Here is a 26,455-nt window from a genome sequence, read left to right as displayed (position 1 = left end):
CTTGAGTGGTGAGTTCCTTACGGAACTCATGTTATCTTTGGGCAGCATATTGACCTCGTGGTAGATTATTATGTTTTACATGGGTGGTGAGTTCCTTATGGAACTCATGTTATCTGAGGACAGCATATTGACGTCGTGGTAGATTATTATGTCTTACGTATACTTGGTTGGTAAGTTCCTTATGGAGCTCATGTTATCTGAAGGCAGCCTATTGACCTCGTAGTAGATTGATATATTTCATTGGGTGGTGAGTTCCTTATAGAACTCAAGTTATCTTTGGGCAGCATATTGACCTAGTGCAACATTAGTTTGTCTCACCTGGGTTGCGTGTTTCTCCTGAAACTCATTTTATCACAGGGCAGCAATCGCAGCATATTAACCTCGATCGTGCTACATTATTATGCCTTACTTGGGTAAATAGTTCCTTATGGAACTCATGTTATCGGAGAGCAGCATATTAACCTTGTGCAACATTATTATGTCTTCCCTGAGTAGTGGGTTTTTATGGAACTCATGTTATCTGAGAGCAGCACATTGACCTCTTGGTAGACTATTATGTCTCTCATTGGTGATGAGTTCCTTATGGAACTCATGTTATATGAGGGCAGCATATTTACGTCGTGGTAGATTGTTATGTCTTGCTTAGGTGGTGAGTTCCTTATGGAACTTTTTATCTGAGGGAAGCATATCGACGTCGTGGTAGGTTTTTATACCTAATTGAAGAAACGTTGACCCTGTGAAAAGCATAAACCATGAACGATATTACCCAATGGTATTCTGGGTAGACAGCCTTGGAAAGCTTAGTAATGTTCCTTTTTTATTGATAATTAAGATATTTTCTTTATTTGAGAGCCTTAAAGCTTGATTTATACAACCTGTTTTATTATCATGTTTATTCTTTCACGGATGACAATCATTTTTCCGATTTCCCAGGAAACATTTGGGTCGCATCGTTAATGGTTTATGCTTTTCATGGGTCAACGATTCTTCAATCAGGTATATGTCTTACTTAGGACCTAAGTTTGTTATATGACAAGAGCATATTAACCTCGTGCCACATAATTATGTCTTACTTAGGTGGTGAGTTCCTTATGGAACTCATGTTATGTGAGGGCAGCATATTGACCTCGTGCTATATTAGTATGTCTTACTTGGGTGGTGAGTTCCTTGTGGAACCCATGTTATCTGATAGCAGCATAACCTCGTGCTGAATTATTTTGAATTACTTGTGCTAATTTAAGGTGCCGGAAATTAACTGGTCTCTAAATTCCACGTCGAGGAACAGAGTTTTTATTCGACTAATAAAAAAGGGAATGGATTTCTAAAGATTTCTTGCACGATCTAAGTCAAATATAAACAGAACCCAGAGTTTCTGCCGCCAGAACTAAGAATTTTTCAGCTTTAAACTGAAGGAAAAAAAAAAAGCACCAGGGGCCGAAATGTAAATGGTTACTGGGCGTGGGAGGCATGCAATTCTTAGTATTCTTGCATGGTTATTTCCTTTTTCAACTCCTTTGGTTTGCTCCCTTTCGACACTACACCAGCCAATGCTATTAACATGTATTGAGACCGCTTTCAGTGTCTAGTTTTGTTTGCTTCATTTTCGCAATATCTGACTTGTTTCGCCCACCAAGAAAATAAGTGAACTTCCCAACTCTATTAAGCAAAAGGTTTTAACTTTGACAATGTTATTCACATAAGCTCGGAACAGGTGACAAAAAACTTGGCTAGACAACGAAGAGTTAGCGAGCAGAAGAAATAAGTTCAATCAAAGAGAAGCCATGAATTCAAGTGCTACTTCGCTCAGCGGGACGATACCAGCTGAATGCGTAATGTATAATATTCTGGGGGGAAAACTTGATGACACCACTACAGAAGCTAACGCGGTGCTTGTCTTCTTAATAGCTGTAAGCATAATAATTTGTCCTTTCACCGTTTTGTTCAACGTGCTCGTGATTACCTCTGTGAAAACCAAACCTCGACTGAAAACCAACTCCAACATTGTACTCGGCTGTTTGGCGGTCACTGATGGCTTCATGGGAGTTATCGCCCAACCTATATTTGTTGGCACAGGGATATCAACACTACAAGGCGATACGTCCAAAGGATATGGCATCGTGGATCAGTTAACAAGAAGCGTTATCAGACTGTTCTGTGCAGTATCAAATCTTCACCTGGTCTTGATGAACCTGGAGCGATATCTAGCTAGCCATAAAAGACTCATTCATGTACACAACCACGGTCACCAAAGCTCCAATAGTTGCTTCATCGGCTCTAGCGTGGATTACAGCTGTTGTTGAAACAATTCCTTGGGTCCCTCGCTGATAAAAAAAACTTTATTTCCTGTAACAACAAACAATATTATTCTAGCCGTATGTTTAGCCATCATCACATTCTGCCAGGCTGTAGTTTATGCTGAGACTCGTCGCCACGAAAAACAAATCGCTGCCCATCAAATCTCAGTGAAAGCCAGACAAAAAATTCCTAAGGAGCAAAAAGCTTTGAAAAAACAACTACTGTAGTTTGATTGCTATTGAGTTATTAATTTTCCAATATTTGTTGTTCGAATACTACTTGTAACTGCAAATGTTACCAATGTAATTATAGCATATAATTGTTTTTACACTGCAACCGTTGTAACAATACTTAACTCTTTAATGAACCGTCTTAATTACTGTGTCAGAATAAGGCAGTTTCGCGTAACGTTCATTGAAATATTGCCTAGAAAAAACTATACACAAGCTGAAAGGAAAGGCGAATGTTTGGAAGATCGAACATTGTGTTACCGCTTGAAGCAGGACAGGAGAGAGAAAAAGGTGACCAGGCAAATCCAGAATAAAGTGAAGCAACGACAGTAAAAATAGACCGTTTAGAATTTCGATGCAACGTTACATTTAAATATTAGATCGGTGTAACACAAGACTACAAGAGATAACTATAACATCAGTAAACCCGTTAAACATTTTTTAATAAAATTAATGGAATGAATGGTCAACATTTGTTGAAGACGTGACGGGGAATTGAAGGGAAGTGAAAGATAGGAAAGAGAAGGAAAGAGAAGGGAAGGAAACGAAACGAAAGGGAAGGAAGGGGAAGAGAAAAAAAGGGAACGACTCCCCCTCAAATATTTAGTGGTCCGTCCCTAAGTTGGATCTTTTAGGTCCCTATCTATATGCGTCGTCACGAAATGCTTGGCACGAAACAACGCCGAGGTCCTAAATTCGCAAATCTTCGTGGGAGCATTCGTCAATGTTCGGTTTGTACTCGTAGGGTAGTAAGTCAAGCAACTTTTAAAGTAAACCAAGCATCTCAAGTAAGCCAAGCCAAGGATCTCAAGTAAGAAGAGCATTAGCAAAGAAGTAAACAAAGAAAAAACACTTATTACATCAAAAACGTGTATTTAGTACATTACAATTATGTATTAGGGTACATTATAATAACCATATATGAAGTATCTACGTCTCGTAGCAACTTCGAGACGCACACTGCGGGCTCAAGTCTCCGTGTTGACTGTCCTGTGCTTCGAGTCGACTGTCCTTTGTATTTCGATGTTTGTGTATTTTGCCGTCGATCTCATCAGTTCAACTTTGCCTGTTGGTGAGAAAAGCATAACTTTTCCTCTCTTGAAGGTAAGTTAAGATGTGTTTTATAATACTTACAGGAGAGAGCTACTGCAGCAGACCTCACGAGTCCTTATTCAATGAGCAGAATAAGATACAAATTTGTTGCGTGATAAAAGACAAAATATTTAGCTCCCTTGATCAAGTAATCGGCAAGATTTCCGCACAGCCCCCTACATTAATTATGCATACAATATTCTGACTGATTCGTTCTTTTCATGATTGCTGTTTATGTATAGTGATAGTATGAAATAGTTGCATACATAATTACTGTAGGGGGCTGTGCGGAAATCTTTCCATTTGCAAAGTCAATAATTGATAGTTTACTAATTTTTCAGCAGGGCAGTATAGTATTACAGTACAGTGCAAATTATAACTTATCTCGTCAGAAACTGATCTAACACAACTATACATTCTTATGATAAGAGTGGGAAATGGCTGTCTAGTTACGTGATCTGTTCGTTGCATTCAACGGGCAACCGTGGCGAGTTGCAACAACCCGGAGTTCGAGTTATTAGGATAAATATGACCCAAATTTTGATCAAGGAAAACAAAATTTAGTTCACATTAGCAGGGTTTTTGAGTTATCCGGGTTAACTCTTTCGCTGCTGACTTTTCTGTTGACCTTACTCCCCCGCAGTGCTGCATTTTTTTCACAGTGCGTTGAATCACACAGTCACGCATCATATTCAACAATATCTTTCGTTCTATTCAAGCAATTTAATTAAGATTTTCAGGAGTTGTGCCTAACATAATTCTACATCGTAAAAAGCAACTTTTTCATAAATCCATTGCATTTTAGTCCTTTCAGCAATTTCGTTTGCCATCTGATAGCTTCCTTCCCAAGCGTAAAGGTTGAAACCATTGTTTTGCAATAGCCACGTCTAAAATACTCAATCTGTTCATTGAAATCGCTTGATTCGTAAACCACAACTGTTATATTCTCGGCAAAAGTCGGTTAGAATCTTCTCCGAAGCACTCCTCGATTGAAAATTTCTCATTCGACGCCATGTTTAAATGTCCTTTGGCCGTAAACAGCAACATTGTAACATGAATTTGTCAATAATACTCTGCCATTATACGCAAACGTCAAAAGATCGTGCTCGTCACGCTTTCCAGTTCTCCTAGAGGGTATCTGAAGTAATTATTGATCATAGCGTCCCTATTGAAGACAGTTTCGAAAGGAAATCTGGGATTGTTTATCATGTCGAGAAAACTCGACATCCGCACTCAGAGTCACAAAATGAAATGTCAAGTTTTCTCGACAACCGCAGCGAAAGAGTTAAGTTAACGGAGTAAAAATGACTGAAAAGTGGGGTCAAATTCAAGGGAAATGTAAGTTAGTTTAAGTTAGCAGGGTGTTTTTTTATTATTTTCATCATTACAAACACACAATAATTACAACAATTTAATAACTACAACACTTACACAACTAACAGGCTCTGCCTACACTAATTACAATACAAATGTACGAGCCAGTTAGCAGTTAGTAAGTTAGCAGGGTGTTTCAGTTATCTGAGTTTGAGTTACCAGGGTTCTACAGTAAAATTAAGTGGTGACTGGAAAAAAAACGGGTCACCTGGCTGTTTAATCAGCTCTCTTGTGTGCCATTCAAGACTTTATTATAAAGCAGGAGATTGATTGTAACATTCTATTTTTGGTTGATTTATAGTGATTAGGAAAAAATCCTGTCATACAAATTTCAAACAAATTTCTTTGTATTCCACATTTTCTTGATTAAACGTTCCAGATATTTTTTTCATTTTGGCGTGGTGGGTACGACGTTTATTTGACTGACGCCGTTTATCCATTCCTAGTGGTTATTAATAAAGGGTTTTTATACATTATTTTTGGCAGTCATATATTTTGCCATTACAGCTTTTTATACCTCAAATAATATATTGCCTGAGGTGGTTATTTAAAACTCCACCTTGAAAACCTGGCATTAATAGAGAAAATATGTTACCCTATTTAGTGAGTAAACGGTGTGGCGTTTATTAAGTTTTTCATGATTCAAGTGCAGCGTTTATTTAATATTTAATTTATTTCTTATAAACAATAGTAACTGGTAGTAACTGAACGTTTCAATTGAAGATCAGAAACATGTTTTAGTGCTTGTCTGAAAAGTCATTTTCAATATCTTAAAACATTGTTACAATCAAGGAAAACAATTTTTTAGGCTTACTTGATTATTACTGCATTTGCTTTTTGAGTCTATTATTCAAACAAACACCGCATCATGATACGACGTATGTTCAAGGGTAGTATTTACATGTATTAATATTTCTGCTGTAAAATACGGCATTTATTCGAGGGCAGCGTTTATTCGAGGGAGGCATTTAATCGAATAAATATGGTATGCAAGTTTTTATGAATTCAGCTTTATCTGCAGATAAAGGAATAAACTACAATTTTATTAGCAATAACTTGTTAACAATTTCACTTTATCCCAAGAGTTTCAACATCACATTTCTCCTCATAATATCAGTACATAAACAAGAGAACAGGCTCAGAATTGACAAATGATTACTAAAGAAAAAGTAATTTGATTGTTTAACAAAAACTTATACTATTAAATGTATGGAAATAAGTAAAGAGAATTTGTATTTTGATATTGGGGCTTAGAGAATTAACTTTAAATGATTTTAGTTACTTTTGACTTATTTTGGGTATCTGGACCAAACCCAAAAAAAAACTAGGAATAAATTAATTATATAATTTGGGTATCTTGTATGGCCTCAAGTGCCCAAGGGCACGAAGAGGATTTCCTTTGGGTATCTCAGTTCTATACTACATTTATTTATAGACTTACTTTGTAGATTTCAAATGAAACCTCTAAGATATTTTAAATTTTAGGAAGTACATGTAGATAAATAATGTTTTTTTTTTTTATGATATCACAAGTTCACTAAAATAAAGGGGCTTCTAAAAATAGTAACCCACTCTGCCTTGTGTTTAAAGTTAGGTGTAACTGCAAGAGAAAGATTTAAATCATTGCTTTTTGGCCTCCTGCAGGTGTAAGGTAAAAATCAAAACATCACTTTCTCAAACTCCCCCAACTTAGTACAGATAAGATCATTGGGTGATTCCAGAAACTATTCATACCCTTCCACATGTGGCATCAATATATTGACCCCCCTCCCCCTTTTCCTTCTGAAATTCTGACATGTTCTACCCTCATCCCTTCAGAATCCCATTATTGCTAGCCATCGTTAATCATTAACCTTCACCTCATGACGGAATTTCCAGGGTTTTTTTTCTTGTTTGCTTTCGGCCTTAAGAAAATAACTTTGTACTCAGGGACTGTCGAAATCTTTTAAAATCACAAAGATCAAAGTTTGTTGAAAGCATGTGTCCTGTGCTATTTCTTTAAATTTTTTGCACCAGAAAGGTCCAGAACACTCGCTTAATCCACAAAAAAAAACAATCATTATAAGAATAATAAGTTCATGTTCCTTAGATTTTTTAGCTGAAGGTTCTCCTTCCAAATGCCATTTCACACAATGCTATGCTATTTATCGTAAAGAGTAGGGCATGGAGTTCCCGGTGTTGTGGTCTGGTCTTTGCCCGTTGTATTGTGCTTACTTTGAAATGCTCGGAGATATTAGCTGGATAAGCTACTCTGATGATGATGATGACACTTCTAAGAATTAAGACACTTCAAAACATATATGATCCAGTAAGTTTTATTCCCTTCTGGAAGTACAGTAGAACCCTGGTTACTCGAGCTCTGAAGGATACATAAAAAAAACAGTTGAGTTAGCAGGGTCGCAAGTTATCGGAGTCAGTTGAATGTTTAATTTGCCATGTTAATGATAACTGATGGTTTATTTATTTATTAAGTACTTAGTATACAGCACAGTGCAAATTTTTATTCCTTTCAACCAACAAATATAAAAATATATTGTATCTGGTCTTATCAGTATGCTGTTTCAGTTTGCGACCATCTAATGATGGGCAATCCAATGAGCAAGTCATCCCCTCGATCCTACCATACAATCCAATCAACTGCCATGCGAAGAACATCTACAGACAAAATCTACAAAGCTGTTGGGGGGGGGCGAAGAAACGAGGTCTGGGACCGAGTAGCGATGCTCTCACAACTTGCAACTCATTCACGGTGTAGTCAGCGGTTTTTGGACGATGATGCAACAGGCAATCTTTTCCCGCGAAATGGTAAAAAACTAAAAGTAGTGTGTTTATCCGAAAATTTCGTCACCGTCATGTAGTTTAAAGAACGCGAAATTTTGTGATGCCGTGCTACTTTCCAGTGCTGAAATGCAAAGGTTGTACCACGATTTTGAACTGGCCCACATGGGGATTGTAAATGAGGTAAAACAAAGAACGACCAAGTCAACAAACAACCTCGAATGAATAGAGCAAGAACAAAAGCTCTGACCGGCGCGGGAATATTTGATCACCACGTTTTCTTTACCATTTCCGTGACGGTTTTATTTCATGACAAACACCACATATTGACACCAAAAACCTTTCCGGATAAATTTTCGCTGCTTTAAAGACAAAACTTAAAAAACTTTTTTTTTCATAACTATATAAAGAAAAATAATCGACCTCTCTCACTTGTCCCATGTTGTTATTGTTTTGCCAAGTTCACAAAGAAAGGAGCTGCTCATGCGGCTTAGAGACATCCGCTGACTACCGCCCCGATAATAGCCCAATTTCGATATTTTAAAATTCGGCCTAAAACAATAGACATCACTACGAGGCTCCGGGGAATAAACCCCACAAACTCTATAGTTTGTCCCCGGGCCGCCCGGGCTTTGTTTTAGACTGTTTTATATTCGTTGGGCTATTGCTTTGCAAGTTGTGAGAGCACCGCTCAGATTTCATACAAGAGAATGTATGGGAAGTTGCTTCCCCCCCCCCCCTGCTGCGAAGACAACAGCCTTCTGTAGTCTGTCTTTACAATGCAGTATATTAATTGCTCCATTTGTTGGGTAAGGAACCGCATGCTATACTGCTGCGACTGCTTGTTGCACTTAAACTCACCTTCAAGGTGAGCTTCTATGTGCATCATCCAAAGTTTACATAGTGTATTTATTTATTTATTTATTTATTTATTGGAACCAACCTGGAGGGCTTGGCACCAAAGCTGGCATTTGATTTATTTATAAAAATAAATCAAAAATCAAATTTCCGAAACAATAATGTTTTAAGAGCAGATGTAAAAGTCGAAAGAGATTGTGCATTTTTGACAGAGTCTGATAGGCTGTTCCTTGTATAGGTGCAGAGAAAGAAAAGCCACGTACACCATATGTCACATATTCACTGTAGGGACAGTAAAAAAAAAGAAGTTAAGAGGATAAGTGTAAGCTACATTAAAGGTGGTACTGTTGTAGGAGGGGCGACAAGTGGGCTGGGCAGAGTCCATGGTTAATTTTGAAAGTGATGAGAAGTAGTTTGAATATAATCCGTGACTCAACAGGTAGCCAGTGCAGTTCTCGAAGGGCAGGTTTAATGTGTTTGTACTGTTAAGTTCCAGTGATAAGACGTGTGGCAGTTTTTAAATTCTTTGAAGTTTATCCAGATCCTCTTTTGGCAGACCATAAAGGATGCTATTACAGTAGTCCAGGCGCAAATCTCGTATAACAAAAAGAATTTTAAAACGGTTTATTTGATTGGCTGTTCCTTTTGTTAAAATCTAGCCAATCAAATTGTGTGTCCCCAGAGCCACTTCTTTCTCCTGCACAGGTTCTGTGCAGGAGAATCATGATGGTAGTTTGGATGTGTAATCTTAATATTAGCATAGACTTATTACGATTTTAGTTCTCCCCTTTTTCTCTTTGTTTTAGTTTTGATTGTAAAGATACATCAAAAACTCAAGAGACAACAACAACAAGCTTTATTTCCAAACGCCGCAAAGTTCGTCAAAAATACTTGCCTGCACGTTGCATTTTCAACTTTCTCATCAGCGTTTCGAAATGTGTTGAAAAAATCACTCTTGTGTTTGATGCTTTCCTAGTGGTTTTGAATTACTATTTCATACGATTCGAATGCAAAGCGTTCAGTTTTGAATTTATTTCTCCTGCGTGCCACCATGTTTTCTTTTGCAATGTTTCATGGGAGTTGTTGACGTCACAAACACCCCTACTTAACAGTACACTGTAACTTTAAACTGTATATACGGTACGCCTAAACGCTCACAACGAAAGACATACCATGTGAGCTCAGGGCGCACATCTCTCGAAGGCAAAAATGTGTGGACGTCTTAATCCTCCAGCAAATAATAATAATAATAAATAATAATAATAATTTTGACCAGCACTGTCTTACAGGGAACTGACAGAATGTACAAATATTGAACACAGGCACTACAGCTGTATTTAGCAGTTTGTGGAAAAATATGCTTTGTATGGAAATTTCACGTGCTATACCTTCTTTGTTTCTCTCTATAGCAGACCCTCTTTTCCGTGCCAGGCTAAGAGGTATAGAAATGTGGAGACAAAAAGGATACCACACTAAGAAGAAGGTATTTCAATGTAAAACCTGTGATAAGCGTTATACCCATGGAGGAACTTTGCGTACGCATGAGCGATTACACACTGGAGAAAAGCCATATCAATGCAAAACTTGTGACAAGTGCTTTAGAGAAGCAAGACAGTTGCGAGTGCATGAGATATTGCATACTGGAGAGAAGCCATATCAATGCAAAACCTGTAATAAATGCTTTATCCAAGAAGGACGTTTACTGAGACACGAAAGATCCCATAACGGAGAGAAACCACATCAGTGCAAAACCTGTAACAAATGCTTTAGCCAAGCAGGACATTTGCGGAGACATGAAAGATCCCATACTGGAGAAAAACCATATCAGTGCAAAATCTGTGACAAGTGGTTTAGCCGAGCAGAATATTTGCTTACACATGAGAGGTTACACGGTGGAGAGACACTGTATCAATGCAAAACTTGTAGCAAGTGTTTTAGCCAAGCAGGAAATCTGCGGAGACATGAAAGATCCCATACTGGAGAGAAACCTTACCAATGCAAAACCTGTAAGAAGTGTTATAGGCAAGCAGGACATTTGCGGCTCCACGAAACAACCCACACTGGAGAAAAACCATATCAATGCAAAACCTGTGACAAGTGTTTTAGACAAGCAGTAGAATTAAAGATACACAGAAGAGTGCACACTGGAGAGAAGCGATATCAATGCAAAACCTGTGACACATGTTTTAGCCAATTAGGAAGTTTGCGGAGACATGAAAGATCCCACACTGGAGAGAAGCAATATAAATGCAAAACCTGTGACACATGTTTTAGCGCATTAGGAAGCTTGCGGAGTCATGAAAGAACCCACACTGGAGAGAAGCCATATAAATGCAGAACCTGTGACACGTGTTTTAGCACATTAAGAAGCCTGGGGAGACATGAAAGTTCCCACGTGCTTTTATTAGGTTTTGTAAAAGCAGGACATTTGTAGCCTGCGAATGCAAACGTATTTCTGACTGTCGTTTCTTTCTGTCAAAAAATAGCATCTGCGAACCCGAGCCAAAACGATTTCTGTGACGTAGCATCCTTTGTTTTCTTTTTGGCCAATCAGATAACCTATAGAATGAAATGCGTGTGCACACCGCGCAGCTCCCTTGCGCCACAGATTTTAGATTAAATGAAACACCAAAAACACAAACTCCGGTCACCAAAGGCCAAAGGTTTGTCACGGCGGTGAAAGTTACAATCTTTGAAAAAAACACATTTTCAGATTTAAAAAAAGGTTAATATTATTTATTTGGTAAAACTGTTTTAGGCATACCTTCATTTATAAAGCGCTTAACGAAAGTAAATTTGTATGTTTACGTGGACTGTGAAAAGCTATAGTCGTATCGCGTCCAAGAAACTGAAGTGCTGCAGTCAACTTCTGCACGGTTAGAGAACGCCTCGTAAAATTTGGACGCGATTGGGCAAGAAATTCAAAGAGTTTTGGTCGGTGTGTCAAAGGATGTGCAAATGATTTTAGCCAGCACGCTGAAGGTGACAATCTTCCAGTTCACCTTGCAAGAAATAAAGTAAATTACACAATAAAGTTGCGACTAGTGTTGCAAGCTCTGGAATTTGTTCAAGTCCGATCCCTTTGTAAGTTCTAAACACTAAGGCGTTTTTTGGCTGTTCTAAGGCGTTTTATCTGCACCATCGAGTCCCATAAGTTTGTCTCAAGGGAATAAAAAAACATTCGCAGATTTCTGACATCTCAAATTATTATTTGAAATACATGTATATACAGCGCTGCGAAGACGTATCTCACGAGACTCGCTAGAGAAATCGTCTCTTCAGGTAGGCAATTAATACTGTTATTTTTATTTGCTATCTTTCTTAGTTTTACAGGAGAGGTTTCTCTCTTATGTGTAAATATAATAGGGATCATAAATTCTTCAACACAGGAACTTTAGAAACTAGGCTCGATTTCCACCTCAAGGAAAACAGCGTTTCAATTCTCGGTAAAAAAAAAAAAGTAAATCTAAATGTTCCATAACCAACCACTCTCACAGGCGACTGCAACCACGGGATTAAGGAACTGAACTGTTTCTTGCGCTTGTCAGTGTCCACCCTTAGGAGACTAATTGCAATCAGTCAACATTGCACTACACAATTTGGGGCCTGTTTATATGAAGAAAACCACCGCTGCCCCTGGTAGGAGGGTTACCCTACACACCCACCCATCCCGGGCGAGAGAGCTTTTCATGGATTTCTTCATAAATAGCTGCGAACCAAAAATAAGAAATAGCAAGGTTGGCTCAGGGGCAGGGTGGCCCCAGGTGGAGGGTTATTTACTTTGAAGGTGACCATAGGAGCAAGCCAACTTTGTCCATAAACACTTTCGATAATTTTTAACTTGCATACCAGGGACACGTTTGGACAAACTCAGCATGTGTGCAACCGTAAGGGCCAATTTCACCTTAATTACATATTGTTAAAGTTTTCCTGAGCTTTATACAAGATTTGCTTTGTTAAAAATAACTCAAACAAAGACTTTTAGAATGATTTCTGAATCCATTTTTCACAAGTTGAGAAATCTCAGAAGAAAACGTATAGACTTGATATAATTGAGAAAATTATGTCTCAAATATATTTAACTGAACAATCAGACTGTCAGTTTATTCCGGGGCTGAATGACATCAAATTAATCTGCAAAGGAAGAAGATTGTGGACTAATGAAGATCAGCTAAGGTAAATTTTACTTTTGGTCTAAATCAGTTCTTTTGTATATTTTCAGGATCATAACAAGCTTAATCTAGGGTGTAAACGTTTTTACAATTTGCATTTAGGCGTTAGTTGTTGCATGAAATGAGAGTTAAAAGTTTATTCAAAAGAACAAGGTAAATAAGAGTTTATCTGAATCTGAAAATCGATAAAAAATACTTTTCCTTCGAAAAGTTGCAAAAAAGTGATTAAAGAGTGAAAACTTCGCTTGTTGTCTTTTTATGGGTGTGTTTTCTTGATATGTACGTGTGTCTGTGGTATCAGGCTTAAAGCGTGGAGTAATATACCCTGATGAGCCTTATGGACTACCACTTCACTTCCCAACCTTATCACAGGCATTCAAGGAAGCTGGTAAAATTTTCAGTTGCGTGTACCTAATAGGAGTTTTCGATGTGGGGAGAATCCACTGAGCGAAGTGAGTGCAGGTGCAAGGAACAGCTCTCTTCTTTTGCGCCTGCACTCAACCTGCTTAGACTGCCTGTGGGATTTCACAGCGAGCTTCCGCGGAGAAGAGAGGCCTGGGACAACTCGTGTAAGGGCAGTTAGTCACGAACGTTTCTCTAGCTGGTTCGTGAATTAACCAGTGAAATTACTCGAACTTTGGCAGGTTCGCACATCAGGCGATCCCCTATAACAATATATATTCTTGATTCCCAATTCCCATCGTCATCATTAGTACTTCAATCATTCATTTATTATGATATCTTGGCAGGGTACGCAACGCATATGGTTGGAAAGTGGCACCTCAGTTTTCACAAATGGCCTTTTTTAAGATACACCCCAATACACCGTGGCTTTGATTCATTTTATGGTTTTTATACAGGGCAAAAAGATTACTTTAAGTTATAGGCCTCTTTTGAAAAATAAAATAAAATATTCCTTTTGCATTTTTGCTATCTTTTATATCTTAATATGATTTTGCATACATTGAAACCCACACTAATGTCAGTTTTTTTTACATATGGACACCCTATTGCGCTTGGCTGGTTAATTATTATGATATAAGTAGCATCGATTTTTTTAAATAATCTCAAGAGTGCAAAGTAACTTATTTCTATTATGCTAATTAGAGCACGCGCTTTTCAATTGAATGTCGAAGATACCTCGCATTTGCTTTCGTTTTGGTTTTGGATTACTACCATTTGTGATTGGTTTAAAAAAATTGCGCCACTTTGTGTCGTCCAATCAGAAGAAAAACCAATCGTGACACGCGAGTTCACCTTCGGACCGACTACATGCATGTATTTTGCTTTGCGTTTTGATCGGTTCCCCGGATTGTCTGTGTCCTTTGTGATTGGCTAGAGTGATAACTTTGGTTTTGGTTTTGTCACACTCGATTGAAAACTGCTCTATTGCTATTAAACTAAGAACTCCGTATTTTTTGCTGCAAGTTGAAAAGAATGGTACCATCCATGCATGATATACTATGCAGACGACACAGTCATATATTTCACTGCCAGGAATGCCGAAGAGATTGGAAACACTCTTACTAACGAACTGGCTAAAGTTAACGAGTGGCTACTTAACAACAGTCTCTTTATGCACAAAGGAAAAACTGAGTGTATCCTTTTTGGTACAGACTCAAGACTAGCGTCGGCAAATTTCTCTGTTTCTGTTAATGGAAGTGACTTGAAACGCGTCTCTGAATATAAATACCTTGGTGTAGTTGTGGACGAGTGTTTAACGTGGAAAGCACATGTTAAATATTTACTAGGCAAAGTTGGCAAAAGAATAGGTATGCTTGGTCGCGCGAGAAAGAACATAAGTATGCACTCAGCCAACAGAGTGTACAAGTCTTACATTATTCCGCTACTCGATTACTGTGATAGTGTCTGGAACTGTTGCGCAACTGTAAACTCTGATAAATTAGAAAAGTTACAGAGGCGAGCGGCAAGAATAATCATGAAATCTGATAGAAGTGAGACTGCATTAAATTATTTAAGATATGATACCTTAAAAGCCAGGCGAGAGAAGCACGTACTGTCTTTAGTGAAGAAATGTATCAACAAGAAATGCCCACAATTTTTTATTGACTATTTTAAATATAATAAAGATGTTTTAAGTAGAACTACCAGGCAAAGTAATTATCTTAGACTGCCTTTTGTAAAATTAGAATCTACGAAGAAAGCATTTTATTACCATGGTTGTAAAGTTTTTAATGAAAACCTGTAGTTGTAAATTTTTAAATGAAAACTTGTAAATTTTTTAAATTAAATGAACTTGTAATTTTTAATTAAGGTTTTTTTTTCAATTAGTTTTAATGTCGTTTCAAATATTATCCTTATTGTAATGTAATAATGTAGTTTTCATTCTTATAGGGCCTCTATTGATAGCAGTAATTTTGTAATTTATAATTACTGAAAGAGCAACCCTGTTTAAATAAAGGCACTCTTCTTCTTCTTAGTACATTCAACTATGATCTATTCTAATAGTCCTTTTCGATTTTTCTAGGAGACCCTAAAATGTTCTCTTTTCGTAAGACAAGGGACTTATGACTGGTCAAGGTTGGGGTGTCAAGATTTGCAGGTTCTTGTAATCTCGGAATATACATTCCAAATAACATTTTAAATTTTGCTTTCTCTTTTTAGCAAGCCCAGAATGTCATTTTTTCTCACATCTTTTCTCGCCCATGTTTCTGTATCTATCATTTAAAAATGTGCATGGACCAACACAAGCGCCTAAGGAATACGTGGACAAAAAGTCAAATACCACTTCATTCGTGATACGAGGAGACGAAAGTATGCAGCAATGGTTGGCATAGTAGATGAACAAATGGGGAATGTAACCCAAGCTATGCAGCAAGCTGGGTAAGTCGCAGACTACAGTGTACAGGGCGAATTTATCACCTGACAACTGGGGCTCCAAGTTGTTGGTAGATGTGCAAACGACATGATTTACATCGGCAAGACATTTACTAGGCGTAAAGAACAACGGTAAAGACTCAACTAAAACTGTCTCCAAAAAAATAATCTCTGAGGCCATTCAGAGGCTCGAGGCTCGAATATCGTGCTCGATCGCGTTCGCTATTTTCCCGTTCATCCTACGGATTTTAGAGCAAAAGAGAGACAGTACATAGTCTAGATTTTGCCTAGACGGCAGGGACCGCGGAGTGGGAGGGGCTAGCCCCCCCCCCCCCACTTTTTTCTTGCAACAAGGAAAAAATATAATGAATTAAAAATCAAACGAAAAATTACTAAAAATATTTCGTTTCTGGACGCAATATTGTTTATTCAGTTTGAAAAAGACGAAAGAAACAGCAGTTACTACTACCAAAATAGGCTCGCCTTCAACTTAGATACATAAAAAACAAGTAAGGCGGACAATTGTTTTAAAGGTTTTCAGTAATAATCTAAAAATGTTAGGCTACAACAGGATCATGCCCATTATTAAAAACTGGCTTTTAAAGGGCAAGTGGACTTCTTTTGAAAAAGGCCTGTTTCATCATCGAACAAATGGGTTAAGTTTATAACACAATACGGTTTGTTTTCGAGCTCATGATTTTGTAACAATGAAAGTGAAATTGTCTTTTCTGTTTTCATTCGTTCTGGTAACATCTCAGTTGCCGGTACTTCAACATAGTGAGAAAGGTTCGCGTCTTGATGTAAGATTTAAAGGGTCAGTAAGGGTCGAACGTTTTTGTGGAGCTTCGTCTCTTTATCGCAAAGTTTTGTCGTTTTAAGCAATTTTATTTTCAATCGGAAATCGAGCCCACTGATCGTCAAGATTCAAGGGAACGAGTGGGTTAAAATTTAAAGTTTTTTAAGAGACTATTTTTTAAACATTAAGTCCGATTAACAAGTGTAAAGTAAACGTAACTTGGCTGAACAAAACATTGGAAAGTTAGATTACCCCAAAGACTACCTTTAGAAAAGCTGATGTTCTCAATAGCCGTTTTATACTAATGACACTAATAAGCTTTTAAATCATAGAGGAATGACCACGCAATCTGAGTATGGTGTTCCAGTGATACACTGTTGGACACCCGTTGCTTTTAAAAAGACTCTCTCTGTAGCCAAACGAAAAATCTTACCGAGGCAATATCAGAAAAAATAATGCAACCCGTGTTTTGACCTTCTCAAACTATGACGCGCACGCTGATGATTTATTTGACATTCTTGGATGGAAAAATCTAGCTCGCCAGCAGGAAATTCAAAGAGCCTCAATTCGAAAAACGAGAAACCGCGTACAACCTAAGGGACTCTGAAAACAAACTCAATGTTCCACTGCTGTGCATTAACTACATTACAAAAATAGCTTTACCTATAGCGGCGCGGTCTTGTGGAATAGTCTTCCTTCCAATGTAAGACAAGCAGAGTCCCTTGGGCAATTTAAAGCTTTACTAAAACAATTTCTATAAGGCACGGCATTCGTGGTAAGCAGCTTTTTCTTTATAATTAGCTTATCACTAGAAATTTATAATGCATTTTACTATGAATTTATGATTATATGTAGTGTTTTAAAAAGCTGATGTTTTAACCGTGTTGAAATAAAGATTACCTACCTACCTACCTTCCTAGAAAAAGAAACACTGCTTCATAAATTGTAGTGCTATCTCTTACAGAAACATGAAAAAAAAAATTAATAAATAAGACAATTTTGCCGAGACAAGTGCCTCGGTTCGCCTGTTACTAGCTACGGCCCTAAGCGTTTGCCAGAGACTTTGTTCTGTGTTTTTTAGATTTTTGGGCTAGTTAACGAAAGCTTTATTACTGATAAAGGCTCAAGAACTAGCCCAAACATTTCAAAACCACTGAGAACAAAGCCTGTGACGGACGAATGATTTTAATGTCAGTTTGTCAACTCCTGACTACTCGTGTTCAATTTTTAACTTGTGAAACCATCCTTGCATCAGAATGTTCTGAGAAAAAATATAATCAAAACTGGGCGGCAAACTAGCATGCTACTTTTAAAAGAAAAAGGAGGAAAATAATTTAAAGTACTGTTCTATAGTATGATTCTAATATCCCAAGCATTTTCAGTCTATAACTAATAAGACCACAATTGTTATTCTTCTCGAGTTTATTTTAGCATACAATTAACAATTATTGGATGAGGTTGAGCATGATAGCGATAATTATCAAGGCCAAAGTTTCTGTTATCTGCCGAAGCCGAAGGCTGAGGCGGATAACAGAAACTGAGGCCTTGATAATTATCGCTATCATGCGAAAACCGAATCCAATAATTGTTTTATTATGCACATTCCTGAGCTGCACTTGTAAAGACAAGAGCGCGCACAAAATCTGCACTAAATCTGCAAAATCTGAATGCATAAAACTATTGTCTGTAGGTATGACGTCACTTCTACATATGTAAAATCTAATGTCTGTAGGTATGACGTAAGAGAAACAGCAAGCAAGAATTAGCTGCGTGCTTATAGCCAATCAAAATCAAGCTGGTGACACCAATGTATAATAATTCAAATTGACAGCAAAATAATGCTTTTACCAAGTGACCTAAGCGCTGAAATTCTTGACCATGAAAGGCAAATAATGGCCCAATTTTTACTAGAGACGGATGATCCGTCTGGACGAACTTGCATTTTAATTAGGCGAGAATTTTTGAGTTCGTGCGATAATTCGTCTGTGTATAAATACGGGCAAACAGACGGATTATCGATCCAGACCGACTATCTTCATAATTCGTCTTGGCAGACGAATTATGAAGATAGTCGGTCTGGACCGATAATCCGTCTGTTTGCCCGTATTTATACTGTTTATACACAGACGAATTATCGCACGAACTCAAAAATGCTCGCCTAATTAAAATGCAAGTTCGTCCAGACGGATCATCCATCTCTAGTATAAATTGGGCCAATATTGTGTGGAAAACATTTCAATCAAATTCAAGCAAACGTCAGGAAACGTGAATACAGGCACGAAATTTTGCGTGACGAGTTCTTGTTGTCACGCATTCAATCCAGAGATGATTGGCGCGCATATGGAAGGTAGGTTATAAATTTAACTCGAGAAAAGGGCTTAAAATCGTTTAAAACAAATTATTGCTGATTTCATAAGTTTGATTTAGAGTTTGGCTTGAGATATTTTACAAAGAAAAAAGAAATAATTTGCCTTAAAAGCTTAAAATGGTGTGACACCAAATCTTGAAGTTTGGACGTGTTGAAAGCGAAGTTTGTTTTTATCTCCGTTTCGTGTTACGTGGTTAAGCTTTTATGCGAAAAATTCAAATGAATATGCTTTAGTTTAAAGGAATAGGCAATGATTTAGGCTTCTTAAACGAGATTAACCAACAGAGGATGAACTACATTGATATTAAGCCAATGTCAATAAGGCGATGAACTCTGCATAAATCAAGCCCGGAAACCAAGCGTTGCCTTTCTTTTCTTGTCGCATTTAAAGTTGATTATACCGAAAAAGTTGCCACAAAACCTTTGCGATGAGATTGCAGTGTTAACTTTCTTTAACTGCTCTTTCAACTTTTAGAGATATTTTCGAAAAATAGAGTCAAATCAGATAAAGAAACTGTCGCTCGATGTTGTACATAAGCTGGTCTTCATGTCTTCAGGAGCTGTTCTTGTTTTAGAAAAATACAAACTACTCAGGTGTTTTTTTTATTTTTGGCCTAATATCATCTCCTTTCAAAAACTGTTATCCTGCAAGGACCGAATTAAATTTCCGTCTGGTTTCAGTGAACACTGTTCTCATTCAGTCTATAATCTAAATTTGAATAAAGACAATAAACATTTGCAATTTTCTTTTCCCGCCAAAATATTGAGTTCCGCTTGGCTTGACATCTTTTGAAATAAAAATAACTTGAACCCTTTTTAATTTAATAACAGTTATTCCTATTATCCTCGCAGAATTTTCTTCATGCCGTTAAAAACTAAAGACGAAAAGCTCACTGCACAGAAAACGAGAAGTGGCAAATGAAAATACGATATTGTTTTACACTTGTTCGACGTTTGAGGCTTTTCAATGCGTCGCCGCTCAGCGGTTTCTGTCATCAAAGATTGATTTCCAAGATGGCGGGTGCAGGCGAATAGAGTGGTAAAGTGTGACGTCACGGTTCCATGGTAACTAATTCTGTGGTTCTAAACAATGTAAGAACGAACCATAACAAAGAGAGCTCGAACCGCATCGCAGCACATTTGCTGTGGTCTTAGTCGCGCTCAGTGCTACTATTTAGCTCAAAACATTCGTCTATAATTTGAAAACGTTAACTTCTTTGATTTGACAACTTGACGAAGAACTGGATTGTATTTAAACGTTGTTTTTCGGTGACGTTCGTCGCCCGACATCATCAACTATGGTGCAGTGTTTTGTCCCCGACTGCAATCATCAGTCGGAAAGCCATACCTGTCAGTTTTTTCGTTTTCCCAAGGATGAGAAACAATATAAACGCTGGAAGGACCGCATCAGGTACGTTTAACACGGCATCTTGTAGGCGATTTTGTTTAAATTAGAAGCATCAACAGGAATTACGCGTGTGATTGTTACCGAATAGCATTCCATTAATCACCGAACTTGCCTTTCAGGAGAGGTGATCGCGATCCCAATTCCTACTCAAGAGTATGTAGCTGTCATTTCCGTGATGGAGACAAAAATCGTGGACCAGAATTGTTTGCCTGGAACGTAAACAAAATATTTGCACCGACTTCTCCAAGAAAGAAAAGAAAGCGCACAGTGACGAGTACTAGTAACACAGAATCAGAACTCCAACTTGAAGAGTCAACGGACTCGAGAACTGACGAAGAAAAAGTTGCTTCTGCCAGCCAGACAATTCTAGAAGCCGAATTAGACTGTTTAAAGAAGGAACTAAGAGAACTTAAGGAGCAACAAGTCTACCAAAGAACAAGATATTCTGTTGCCGCCATGGATTGTGAAGTCTTAAGAATGGAAACTGGACTCCCAACTAAGGACGTCTTCCAAATTGTTGTCAATTACATTTCTAAATTTAAAGACAATATTAACTATTATTATGGGTGGAGAGTCGATTCTATAAAGTTGGAAGATCAGGTATTTATCACACTTATGAAATTAAGACAAAACTATACCAACCTTCACTTGGCACAATTATTTGGCTGTTGTGTTACAACTGTAACAAACATTGTTTTGACTTTTGTTCATGTTTTGCACAGTTTGTTTTTTGAGGATTTAATGAGCAGTATGCCTTCCAGGGACAAGAATAAGTCTTGTGCTCCGTCTTCATTTTCTTTATTTGGTAACTGTAGGGTTATCATTGATTGCACAGATGTTGAAATTGCCACACCAGGGTTAATGAGCCTTCAGAATGCCACCTATTCCACATACAGGGGCATGAATTCTTTTAAGGCCATAGTGGGCGTAGCTCCTAATGGAGTGATTACTTATGTAAGTAAATTGTTCCCAGGGTCAGTGTCAGTCAAATTCATTGTAGAACATTCTGGAATTTTAAAGCAGTTTGTAACTGGGGATTTAGTTATAGCAGACAAGGGTTTTCTTATTCAAGATATTGTACCAGATGGTGTAGCAGTGAACATTCCACCATTCCTGAATAATGGGAAATTTACCTCAAGTGAAGTAAAAGCTACCAAGTCTATTGCCAAATGCAGAATCCATGTAGAAAGAGCAAATGCCAGGATCAAAGACTTTAAAATTCTTACTTTTATTCCATCCTGGCTAAGGAGTCATGCAGACAAACTGTTTCAGGTTATTACTTCATTGGTGAACTTACAATTTCCACTGATAAAAGAGGGTTGTGAGGGTACAGAATTCGAATAGATATCTACCTGTAAGTGTATGGGGCCTGTTTAAATTTTATTAAGTTGTGGGGGGAATTGCCATGGTTTCATTGAATGAAATGAGTGATTTACTATTTGTTGAAAAAAATTATCTGGGAATTTAGTGTCACATAAATATTTATACAACTTTTCTCTCTCAGTGGAGATACAATTAAAACTGCCACATATGTGCATGTTTACTAACAAGTAAGGAAAGATTTGTTTTGTTCTTTTTTTGTTTCCAGGGAGTCTTACCTCATTTTTCTAGTGTGGGAGTATCTCTTCCTTAAGGCCTTTGATATTATTTTAGCATGTATGAAAACTTTGATTTCAAGTTGTATATGGAGAATAATAAATGTCATTTTAAACCTCAGAGCAAAAGCCTCAGTCTTTAACTCTTACAGATTATTTACTTATTATGCCATTACTTGTATCTCTGTCGTTCTTTAGAAATTTTGAACATATAAGCTATGAAGAATATCTATAACTAAGACATTAAAATAAATAAATTATTGTAGAAAATATTTTTTATTTTACAAATTGAAATGGAACATACGGAGAAAACTTGAACAGGTAATTCAATCAAACTTCTAATAATTTAAGATCCACCGGATAATTTTGATGATCTTATCCAGACAAATTAAAATCATTACAGCTCACCCTCAATTATCTTGGGAAAAATATGAGCAAAGTAAAATCGTTTTAAAATGTTTAGATTCTCTCCCCATGAATTGTCTTTAGTAATCTTAATTACTACAGTATCTTTAGTGGTCCATACTACAAAGTAACACAGATCTCTCTTAGAGAAATACATCTCTCCCTGTGCTTGATGCCAGTAGGCATGGTCTTTTTTGAGGACAATATTTCCATCTTTATCTTTCTTTAGGTAGAAATTTGTTCATAAAATAAGTTAGCTGATCGTCACCAAGTTGTAAAACAAATTGTTCAGATAAAATTATGTCTTTTACTGTTCTTACTGGTAAGGTAACAGGAGGTTTCTCCGGACTCATTAACCAACACAATCCGGTAAACTTCCCATAGTCACAAAGCTCTTTGTATAAAGAAGCTCGATCTTCCGCAATTGGATTTCGTGATAAGGCAGCGTATTTCTTCGGAGGAGGAAACATTTCGTTTACAGCCTCTGTCCTCTGTACAGTTTTTCTTTTCCTCCAGCTACACTAGACGTCTGTTCGACTAGGATTGTGTATTCCGTAGATAAACAACGCTGCTGCGTGACTGCACTTGTATTCGCCCCGAGGGCATTCGCACTCGGTCGAGCGGATCTTCAATTCTTCGTCTAAAAATACCTAAAAGAACGTAAGGATTGCAGTGACTGTGTTGCATGGGAATTTAGTATCAACGTGATCAGAAAACTGCATCATTAAGATACTTGAACGAACAAATGCAAAGAATATGGTCAACTCAAACTTATAAAAATATGGCGTCGTAGTTCGGCTTGACATACCGTGACCTTGTAGATTGTTTTCTTCATGCTTGCATGAACTTCTCCTTTCAAAACACCAGGAAGTTACGCAAAGCTCTCTACATGACTGGATCTGCAATGGTTTTCACCTCTATCTATAGATTTCTGCTCTCCCGCGAAAAAAGAAACAAGGGAAGCTATCGAAAGTAACGCCATCTTACACTGTAATCGAACCGAGGAAGGTTTGTTTAGAACCAAGAAATTGGTTACCATGGAACCGTGACGTCAGCACTTTACCACTCTATTCAAGGACTTTGGACCTTTAGTTGGAGCGATCGATCAAGGAACCTCAAGTAGCAGGTTTTTGGTGAGTGAAAATCTCTTTAAAGAAAGAGCCACGCAGGGTATTCTGCAGTTTAGTCGTTTTGTTTTTGAGATTGCATGATCTTTGGTCCGAGTTTGAGATGGGTGGCGCGCGATCTATTTCAGCGACCGGCAACTATGGAAGGCCCTTGCACGCACAGAAGCTATTGTTATTGAAGTGATCTGGCCGATCAAAAAAACTTCAGAAGCCGAAGAATTTCGTTTACTAGGATTTCTTTGCTAAAAAACAGAGCGTGAGCCCGTAAAAAAGGAGGAACAATACAGAGCTGTGTACTATAAATATTTGCTGTACCCCCTATCGAGGACACATATATTCTTTTCGGATCTCTGAAGAATTCCAGTAACTTAATAATATGCTTAAGACTTGTTAATATTTCCTTTCTGATTAAGAGATCAACTTAAATAATTCCGTTCCTCTGAGACTTACACCCTGTCAATGGCTCAGCTGTCCCAATGTCAATCTACAAATTCTCCTTTCTAATTTCCAAACAGTTTTCAGAGTAATAATTGTGAGAATTGTATTGTTGATCAAGACAATCCTTGTCTGTTGCCCTACCCTTCATTGCATGCAATATGCATGTTTTTGTTCGAAATTATGAATATTTTGTGTGATATTTTGAGAATCTTCAAAAACAAAAATGCTTTGGGAGAGTTGGTTGGGTAGTAAATATAAATTTAAATGGGGAAGGTCTCAGAGACCCTCTTCATATACAGTCAACTCTCGTTAAAGCGGACACGCTCGGGGCGTCGTTTAGTGTCCGTAATAGCGAGAGGTCGTAATAGCGGGAGTCATTTCCAGTCAAACCTTATTCGCCGGGGATCTGGATTTTGTCCGTAATAGCGAGCGTCCGCAATAGCGGGGTGTCCGCAAGGCGAGAGTTGACTGTATGATGTTTAAGAAAACAGTTGTTTACTATCTGACTTGATGAGACATTGTTTTTTTAGATTTCCAGTGATAATTAAATCAGAACTTTATATACCATGAATAAGATACCGTAATGATTCGATTTAGCGCCCTCCTTCCAATAAGCGCCCCCTTCCGAATAAGCGCCCCCCTGTGAATGTGCTTTTGTAAATAAGCGCCCCTATTCCAATAAGCGCCCCCATTCTAATTAGCGCCCCCGTTCTTATAAGCGCCCCTATTCTAATAAGTGCCCCTATTGTGGATAACTGGCCCTACTGAGTCATTGACGTCAACTAAATAAACTCCTGGGCGTTCACCGTACAGTTCATGTAAAAACTTACTGCCAAAATGAACAACTATTATAAAAGTAACTGAACTTTTAACAATTTCTAACTGTTACAGTTTCTGTTATTGTTAGATACATTTGGTTGTTTCTCAAAAAATTAAATAAGCGCCCCGTCCCGAATAAGCGCCCTGTCTCGAATAAGCGCCCTCCCTCGAGGTGCCCAAAGTAAATAAGCGCCCCGGGCGCTAAATCGAATCATTACGGTAGTTTAGTAAAAAATGTATAATTACTGTATATACATACGATTGAGTGAAGCACTATTCAAGACAAAACACCCCAAAAATGGCGCATCCCACTTGGACCAAGTAAGGGGGTGTCTCTCCCCGCACCATACCTTTCCTACCCTAGGGGTTTAATGTATAACTGTGTTGGATTAAGTATTTACAGTAGAACCCCGGCAACTCGAACTCGGATAACTCGAACAACCCTGCTAACTCGAACTCACTTCTATTTCCCTTGGAACCACTTTTCAGTCATTTTTACTCGGTCAACTCGAAAAAACCCCGCTAACTCGAACTGTTTTTCGTTTCCCTTCAGAGTTTGAGTTACCGGGGTTCAACTGTACATAGATTTGCTCCACCCCCATGTGGAGACTAAAAAAATATATTACAACTTAGTAAAAGTTGACTGTAGAGAGTTGTGATGTAAAATTTCAAACTAATGTTGTTTTTTTAGCTTTTTGCTAGTAATACTGCTGAGCTGCTTGCCTTTCACCAAATTGAGGTGAAAAGTGTTTATCCAAAAGAAGGGTAGGTAACTTTTGGCATCTTTTTTGGCTACTATGACTTTACAGATTTACATAGAAACAAAGTAAATCCAAAACTTGACAATTATTCACCAAGAACCTTTTTCTTAAAATCCAAAGCTATTGAAATCTGAGCTCAGTATGTTTGTTTTAGATGGGTGGAACAAGATCCAAAGGAGATTCTCTCCTCTGTGTACCACTGCATGGAACAGACACTGCATAGCTGTAAAGATTTGAAAATCAACCCAGCTGATATTAAAGGTAAATACGCATAACTTGTGTGTGTCAAATGGATCTTTCTGGTTTTTCTGCCTTTCACAGGTCTCTCAACATGCAATTCCAGCCTTCTATACTGGCTGAAAATGAAAAAGACTGGGCTAGACATGATTCACCCAAAACTAAAAGCAGGGTTCATACAAGTCTTGAAAACCCTTGAAGCCCTTGAATTTCAGGAGTTCGATTTCAAGGCGTTGAAAGTACATGAAATTGATTTTCGGTCCTTGGAAGTCCTTGATTTTTCTATTGAACATCAAAAAGCTTCAAGGCAATGAGAAGACCACCAAAATAGGCGGGTTTTTTAGTTCTTCAGCAAGCACATTAAAGTGCCTATGAAGTAAAAAATAACTTTGCTCAATTTGCTTGTTTATGTCTTAGTTAGCACGAATATGCGTGTTTAAGATATCAAAAGCGCTTTTTTCTAGTATTTTTTGAGCCTCGAAGTTTGGATTTCGCAATTTGAAGTGGGTCCTTTTCGCGCGCGGCCAAACGCTCCGGTTTCACCGGAAATGACGTACTTAGTGGTTCTAAAGACACCAGGATTATGGCGTAGAGAGCAAAGAGGGCTGGCGAAAGCTATATTTCGGCTTTTGAGTCAAACAAAGGCAATTGCACAAACGAAACTGCAACAAATACACTTATTTCCTTTGGTGAAGCTTCGCAGAGTAAATGGAAGCGAAATTTCCATGTGTATAGTAAAGCTATTCGTTCTGATGAAAACGCAAGAAGAAACGAATTCTGTTCCGTCGGCAGTTCAAGGATCGCTGTTCTCAGCACAAGCTCTTCCTTGCCACAAATGAAACGATAAAGTCATGAAGCGAAGAG

At 37.9% G+C, this 26,455-nt stretch overlaps 3 protein-coding genes and 1 pseudogene across 4 annotated transcripts in view; 3 read left to right on the top strand and 1 right to left on the bottom strand.

Moving 5' to 3' along the window:
• Positions 1–3,491: 3,491 nt before the first annotated feature.
• On the top strand, positions 3,492–12,040 carry LOC144663946 (uncharacterized). 2 transcript variants are annotated; one of them, XM_078525046.1, is made up of 2 exons: positions 3,492–3,629; positions 10,037–12,040. In XM_078525046.1, the coding sequence occupies exon 2, from the start codon at positions 10,075–10,077 to the stop codon at positions 11,059–11,061; it is 987 nt and encodes a 328-aa protein (XP_078381172.1). In that variant the 5' UTR covers positions 3,492–3,629; positions 10,037–10,074; the 3' UTR covers positions 11,062–12,040. The 2 variants fall into 2 exon arrangements, with proteins under 2 accessions (XP_078381172.1, XP_078381174.1); XM_078525048.1 differs by having other exon boundaries at positions 3,521–3,629; positions 10,040–12,040.
• Positions 12,041–18,755: 6,715 nt separating this feature from the next.
• The window catches only part of LOC144663931 (glycerol kinase 3-like), a 32,579-nt gene continuing 24,879 nt past the window's right edge, over positions 18,756–26,455 (top strand). Inside the window, exons 1-5 of the mRNA XM_078525025.1 lie at positions 18,756–18,780; positions 19,654–19,834; positions 23,281–23,342; positions 25,285–25,358; positions 25,509–25,615. Of these exons, the coding sequence (XP_078381151.1) occupies positions 19,720–19,834; positions 23,281–23,342; positions 25,285–25,358; positions 25,509–25,615 (358 nt within the window). The 5' untranslated portion in view covers positions 18,756–18,780; positions 19,654–19,719. The remainder of the gene's footprint in view (positions 18,781–19,653; positions 19,835–23,280; positions 23,343–25,284; positions 25,359–25,508; positions 25,616–26,455) is intronic.
• Positions 20,086–21,865, top strand: LOC144663953 (uncharacterized). The gene is made up of 2 exons (XM_078525056.1): positions 20,086–20,212; positions 20,329–21,865. The coding sequence occupies exons 1-2, from the start codon at positions 20,100–20,102 to the stop codon at positions 21,551–21,553; spliced, it is 1,338 nt and encodes a 445-aa protein (XP_078381182.1). The 5' UTR covers positions 20,086–20,099; the 3' UTR covers positions 21,554–21,865.
• On the bottom strand, positions 21,985–23,271 carry LOC144663954 (uncharacterized; annotated as a pseudogene).

Source organism: Oculina patagonica, chromosome 8 (genome assembly GCF_052425735.1).
Source record: "Oculina patagonica isolate OP01 chromosome 8, crgOcupat, whole genome shotgun sequence".
NCBI classification, from domain to species: domain Eukaryota; kingdom Metazoa; phylum Cnidaria; class Anthozoa; order Scleractinia; family Oculinidae; genus Oculina; species Oculina patagonica.
This window is presented reverse-complemented; position numbering and strand designations above follow the sequence as displayed.

Coding starts and splice junctions, on each gene's coding strand:
- LOC144663946 (XM_078525046.1), top strand. CDS start 10,075: ATGTGGAGACAAAAAGGATACCACACTAAGAAGAAGGTATTTCAATGT.
- LOC144663953 (XM_078525056.1), top strand. CDS start 20,100: ATGGTGCAGTGTTTTGTCCCCGACTGCAATCATCAGTCGGAAAGCCAT. Junction 20,213..20,328: donor CGCTGGAAGGACCGCATCAG/GTACGTTTAACA, acceptor CTTGCCTTTCAG/GAGAGGTGATCGCGATCCCA.